Genomic DNA, 6,000 nt, shown 5'->3' with positions numbered 1-6,000 from the left:
TGTCCCGTGCCCCGCCCCTCACTTAGCAGTATGGTCACAGCCAGCTGCATGACACCTGAGTCTGCAGACAGCCGCCCACCCAGAGACCCCCAGAACTGATGGGGACACCTCGTCGTGTCCCCTCCCCATGGGTCACAAATCCGATTAAAATCCAGGCCCCAGTTCAGACCCTGACCCCGGCCCCAGCCACATCGTCCCAGCGAGGCTCTGCTCTCCAGCCCGGCTGCCATCCGCAGGACGCGTCCCGTCCCGCCCCGCCCCGCCGCCGGCCCCGCCCGCGCCCAGACCTTTATAGCAGCTCCCGCCCCGTGCGCAGCGCTCAGCTTCGCCATGCGTCCCGGGGTGCGGGGGCCGCTGTGGCCGCTGCCCTGGGGGGCCCTGGCCTGGGCCGTGGGCTTCGTGGGCGCTGTCGGCTCGAGGGACCCCGCGCCTGGTGAGTGGGGCTGTGGGCGGGCGGGCGTGGCGGCCACCCACGTGCAATGCGCTCACGGGCCCGGGCCGGGGGACGTCGGAGACCGGGCTGGGCTGGGGCAGAGCGGAGGTCGGGAAGGACGCGGGGTGACATTCACCAGGGCGCTGGGTGTGTGCCTTGGAGTCATCCGAGGAGCCCCAGCCTGGGGGTGCTCCTACCATCCCCACTTTCCTGCTGGGGAAACTGAGTCTGGGGCTCACAGAGCCCAGACAGCGTCTGGATGGGGGGTGAGGCTGGGGACCTCGGGCGGCGCGGGGTGGCTGGACCTGAAACTCAAGCTGACCTCTGTGATCTTTCCCCCAGACGGGGGTGGGGAGTGTGAACCTGGTGCCTTAAAATGGCTAGGAGACAAACCACCCTGCTGCCCACCCTGCCTCAGTTTCCCTTTTTGTAAAAGAGATGCTGGGTCCCCAGAGCTGATCCTTGGAAGGCTCCCCAGCATGTGTCCCAGAGCTAGGGAGAGCGGTGAGGTGGGGGCCACAGCCGTCCCCACTCCCCATTAAGGGTGAGGTGCTGGAGGGACCTCCAACTTCCCGGGGCCATCCCCCACCGTCACCTCCCCACAGCCGCACCCCAGCCCAGCGCAGGGGAGAGTGAGCCGAGCCCCCTCCCCGAAGGCTGAGTCCCCGGGGAGATGGTGAGCTCATGCCGGGGGAATGTTCCCAACTTACAGTGAGTAAGAGGCGGGTCAGGAGGGGGGGCTGCCTGGCGGGGGGCTCCGCGTGCGCCCTCGGGCGCTGTCTAGACAGAGGGCAGAGGCGGGAGCCGCGCTCCAAGGCAGTGACCCTGATGGGCCAGGCCGTCTGTCCAGCATCTGAGCGCTTGGGCCAGGTGCCAGCTCGCAGGCCCGGGGACGGTAGCTGGGGGCTGTGGGGAGCGGGGCTCAGGGGTAGCAAGGCCCCCACCCAGGGTACCTGTGCCCCTCCCTCCTGCATTGGGGCCCCGTCGCGTCTTCTCCGAGGCCGCGGAGCCGCTGCAGAAGCCGGTCCCTGGGAGTGATCGGCGGCCCGGGCGCTGTCCCCTTCCTGCCCGCAGCTGGGGTGTGCTGGCTCCGGCAGGGCCCCGAGGCCACCTGCAGCCTGGTGCTGAGGACGGACGTGAGCCAGGCTGAGTGTTGCGCCTCCAGCAACATAGACACCGCCTGGTCCAATTACACACAGCCCGAGAACAAGATCAACCTCCTGGGCCTCTTGGGCCTGGTCCACTGCCTGCCTTGCAAAGGTGAGGACCCCGCCCCCGCAATCCCAGGAGGGGCGAAGGCTAGGAGCCAGTGGGGTGGGCGTGACTCAGCCCAGGCAAGGCACAATTTCGTGTCCGTGACTGCAGCCAGAAGAACTGGGGGGGAACACCCCCATCACAGGATGGGTGCAAGCGGCCCATGGAGGACGCTCAGTGACCCAGGCCCCCAGCCTTCGGGAGGAGCCCCTCTGGGAAGGGATTTTTCTCAAGTGACCCTCCAGGCTCAGGGTGTTCAGCACATCCTGCAGGTCTGCACCAGAGCTAATACTGCCTCTAACACGCTTGTACCTTCCTGGACCAAGCCCCAAGAAACTCACCCCCCACATCATGCTAAAAGCAGATGAGCATAGCCATCCTCTCTCTGTCTCTGAGGATGAGTTGGTTAGAGGACCTTTCCTGGCTCCTTGTGGTCAAGTCTGAACCTCCAGGGCGCGGGAGAGGGAGAGTGTTGGGGGCAGGGCTTAAAGGAAGTGGGCATTAGTGACAGGGTGTTGGGGGATGATTAGGAGCTTACTGGTTCTGTTGCAGGCAGGCAAGAGGGTAGCCAAGAGGCAGAAGCAGAGGCTTGGAGACCTGAAGGGCCAAGTTGCTCCCTAGCCCAGCTCGGCTGTGAGATGTGATTAATCCCAGATCAGCCTGGCTGGGTGGTCCCAACTCCGTCAGGCACCCCCCTCCCAGACTTTTCCTCTCCCCGCTTCTGGAAGGAGGACAGACTTCAAAATGTGCCTGGCCTGGGCATGAGGTGGCCCAGCCCCCCCCCCCCCCCCCCCCCCCGCCAGTCTGGCCGAGGAATGGGAACTTGGCCCCCCCTTCTGTTTTTGCTTGCACGGAGCTGCTTGCCCGAGCGGTTCCAGATGTGCGCGTGGGCAGGCAGCGTGGAAGGCGCCCAGTGTGGCCGCACACCGGGCAGGAGGCGTGGAGGGCACAGGGCACCCTAGGAGCGCTAGCTCGTTCCCTAAGGTGAGGTCACCCAGCCCCCTGCTATTCACAGGGAAACTGAGGCTGGAGTGGGCACCACAAGGTGCAGAGCTTGTATCCACTGGGACCTGGCATGGGGCTCTCAAGCTGAGTTGCTCCTGGGGCCCCCACACTCATAGCTGTGCCTGAGCCTCAGTTTCCCAGTCTGTAAAATGGAGGTCAGGAGGATGCGATGAACAGCGGGTGACAAGAGGTTTCTCCTAGCCGGACCTCAGTTTCCCTAGCTGAGAAATAGGGCTGCAGGGGCGTTCATTGAGGCCTGCGGCAGAACTTGGGACTCCGACAGAACCGTGGGCAGAGACTCCGCCGCCTGCTGGACGCGCGCGTGCCCTGTGTCCGCAGATTCCTGTGACGGCGTGGAATGCGGCCCCGGCAAGACGTGCCGTATGCTGGGGGGTCGCCCGCGCTGCGAGTGCACGCCCGACTGCGCGGGGCTCCCGGAGCGCATGGAGGTCTGCGGCTCGGACGGCGCCACCTACCGCGACGAGTGTGAGCTGCGCACCGCGCGCTGCCGCGGACACCCGGACCTGCGCGTCATGTACCGCGGCCACTGCCAAAGTACGGGGCGGGGCCGGGGAGGGGCGGGGCCACTTTGCTGGGCGGGGCCAGAGTGGGGGCGGGGCCTCCCGTTTAGCGCCTAGAGCATGCACTCTGACCGCTGCTAGGCGGGGCCTGGAGAGGGCGGGGTTAAGTGGGCGGGTCAGAGAGACGGAGCCACCCGGCCCAGCGCCTAGACTACCCGACCCAGACAGCTGCCAGGCTGGCCTCAGTGGGGCGAAATTACAGAGACGGGGATCAGGCGGAGGGGTCCACCGGAACGGCGCCTCTTGTCCTCTCGGGCCGAACCTGCAGGGCTGAGGGTCCTGGCCAGGTCTCGCCAATAGGTGCTAGAAGCTGATCGGCTCTTGGGTGCTGCTCAGAGAGGATGGGAGATGGGGATGGACCAGATTTGGGGCCTGTGGGTGGAGCCAGAGGAGGAGGACTTGTTATTGTCATTGGGGACATGGTAGGGCGTGCTTTTGGGATGCAAACTGAGAAGGCCAGTTTGTGGGTGGAGGTGCAGAGGGCGGGCTTGTGCGTGTGGCCAGCGCCAGGGTCTTGTAACATAAGAGGCAGGTATCCCTCTGGGGGCGTGGCCCTCTAGTGCTGAGGGAGGGGTATATAGCCCAAAAAGGGCGGAGCTTAATGATGTAGCCTGAAGGGCGGGGCTTATGGCGGGTGTGGCGCCCAGGTACAATAGAGGGCGTGGCTTGCGAGTTGTGAGAGGCGGGGTAATCTGGGTGACGCTCCCTGCACCCCGCCCACAGAGTCCTGCGAGCGCGTGGAGTGCCCGCGGCCACAGTCCTGCCTTGTAGACCAGACGGGCAGCGCGCACTGCGTGGTTTGTCGCGCGGCGCCATGCCCGGTGCCCTCCAATCAGGGCCAGGAGCTCTGTGGCAACAACAATGTCACCTACATCTCCTCGTGCCACCTGCGCCAGGCCACCTGCTTCCTGGGCCGCTCGATCGGCGTGCGCCACCCAGGCAGCTGCAGAGGTGAGGAGGTGTGGGACACGTCCGGGCCTAGAGCCCCACACAGGGCCCTCGCTCACCCTCTGCTGCCCTGCACCCCCAGGATCCCCCAGACAGAAGGCAGAGGAGGAGGAGCAGGCGGAAGAGGCCGAGTCTGAGGAAGAGGAGAACTTCGTGTGAGCTTCGAGGGACCCAGCCACGCGTCCCCCGGTTTATTTATTACATCTTCAGAGTCTAATTTATGTCCCACAGACGCGCTCCCAACCTGGCTTGGGACCACGTGGGGACCCCACAGTGCCCCGATGATGTCTTGGAAGGGTTGAAGGAAGAAGCCCAGGAAGGTACCCCGTGTGGCACCCGGGGTAGCGAGCCTTAGAGGGGCCTAAGCAGCTTCTGGTCCTTGGCATGTGGCTGTCACTTAGCAGTGCCACCCAGAACACAGGGAAGCTCTTTTGGCCCCACTGCCTCTGTATCCCCTTTGTGTCCTTGTGTGTCCCTGGGCTGGCTCCCATTCATGCCTCCTGACACAGCTCCTGGCTTGGCCCGCTAATGGCCAGCCTTCACGTGGTTCGCCTGGTGATATCCTGTGGTCTCAGATACTGGGTGACCAGCACCCACCCCGAACTCACCACTATGTCCAGCAGCACCTGATTGACTTGGGGCAGGACCTAGAGAGAACTGTGACCCCAGTTCACTCACAGGCCAGGGTGCGGTGCAGACAGCAGGACCCCTAGGGGTGCCCATGCCCGTGGCCATGCGCCCGTGCGGCTCTGGGCTTCCACTCTTACATATGGCTCCCAAAAGTTTCTTCTTGCCCACCAGTCCAGCTAGGCATAGTGACTGCAGGTGCTGTTGGGGTGTGGGGGGGGGGGCTAGACAGCAGAGATTCCCCATCCTCCATTTGATTGTTGTTCAGAATCACCAAGTGTGCCTTCACGGAGAATAGAGGCTCAAACTGGACATGGGGCCACCCAGCAGGAAGGGAGCCTGTCTCCCCAAATCCAGGGTGGGCAGTTTGGGGGCATGTTGCCCATCCAGCTGCAGCCCCTGGCCATGCTTTATGATGATGTCCCAGAAATGGGTCCTGGGCGGGGGGGCCAGGACCAGGCAACTTCCTTGTCTCCTGGGGTGCTGTCTTACCAAAATAATAAAATCAGAAAAAGCCACTGGAGGTGTCCCCGTATCTATATGTCCTTTTGCCCTGGGCCAGATCTGGTCCCTCAGGCAAGGGGGTGACTGTCCTGGGGGGCTTGAAAGCATGCAACACTGGTCTCAGTGTTGAGGGGGAGGCTGCTGCAGGGGGAAGGGAAGGGAGAGAGAAAAAGAAACCTTTATGGGGTGGGGAGGCAAGGGAGACAGATGGCTCAGGGGACCCTAAAACACCAGCTTGCTTTGGTTCTGCAATGAAAGCCCGGGCAGGGCATACTGGAGCATATCTGTCATCCCCGTACTTTGGGAGGCTGAGGCAGGAGAATCCCAAGATGGAGCCCAGCTTGGGTCGTTCAGTGCTGTAGTAAAAGCCTAACGCTAAATTAAGAAAATAATAGTAATGATAATGATGTGACGGTCACATGAAGTGGCCCTGGTTAAGGGTCCACAGGGAGATGTGGCCCTCTCTGCCTCAGAACCTCCCAGGGCTCCCTGCAGCTCTAAAATCAAAAGCTCACCTCACCTCTGCCTTCGGGGACCTGAGATCCAGCCCCCAGCCCTCTCTCCACCCTGCACATCCCTAACTCCCTGGGCCCCAGCCCCACTGCACGGATTTATGACGCCTGCCTTGCCCTGTCTGGGGTCCGCTAC

At 63.5% G+C, this 6,000-nt stretch overlaps 1 protein-coding gene across 1 annotated transcript; it reads left to right on the top strand.

Annotated features, from left to right (window-relative positions):
* The first annotated feature begins 309 nt into the window (after positions 1 to 309).
* Fstl3 (follistatin like 3) lies at positions 310 to 5,366 on the top strand. Its single transcript, XM_013145568.3, has 5 exons — positions 310 to 433; positions 1,508 to 1,693; positions 3,032 to 3,247; positions 3,997 to 4,224; positions 4,304 to 5,366. Exons 1-5 carry the CDS (start codon positions 331 to 333, stop codon positions 4,378 to 4,380), a joined length of 810 nt encoding a protein of 269 aa, XP_013001022.1. The 5' UTR covers positions 310 to 330; the 3' UTR covers positions 4,381 to 5,366.
* Positions 5,367 to 6,000: the final 634 nt, after the last annotated feature.

The sequence above is a fragment of the Cavia porcellus genome, unplaced genomic scaffold (assembly GCF_034190915.1).
Source record: "Cavia porcellus strain 051 isolate PalLab524CR breed Dunkin Hartley unplaced genomic scaffold, mCavPor4.1 scaffold_17, whole genome shotgun sequence".
Classification (NCBI taxonomy): domain Eukaryota; kingdom Metazoa; phylum Chordata; class Mammalia; order Rodentia; family Caviidae; genus Cavia; species Cavia porcellus.
Note: the sequence above shows the minus strand (reverse complement) of the source record. Positions and strands in the feature narration are given on the sequence as shown.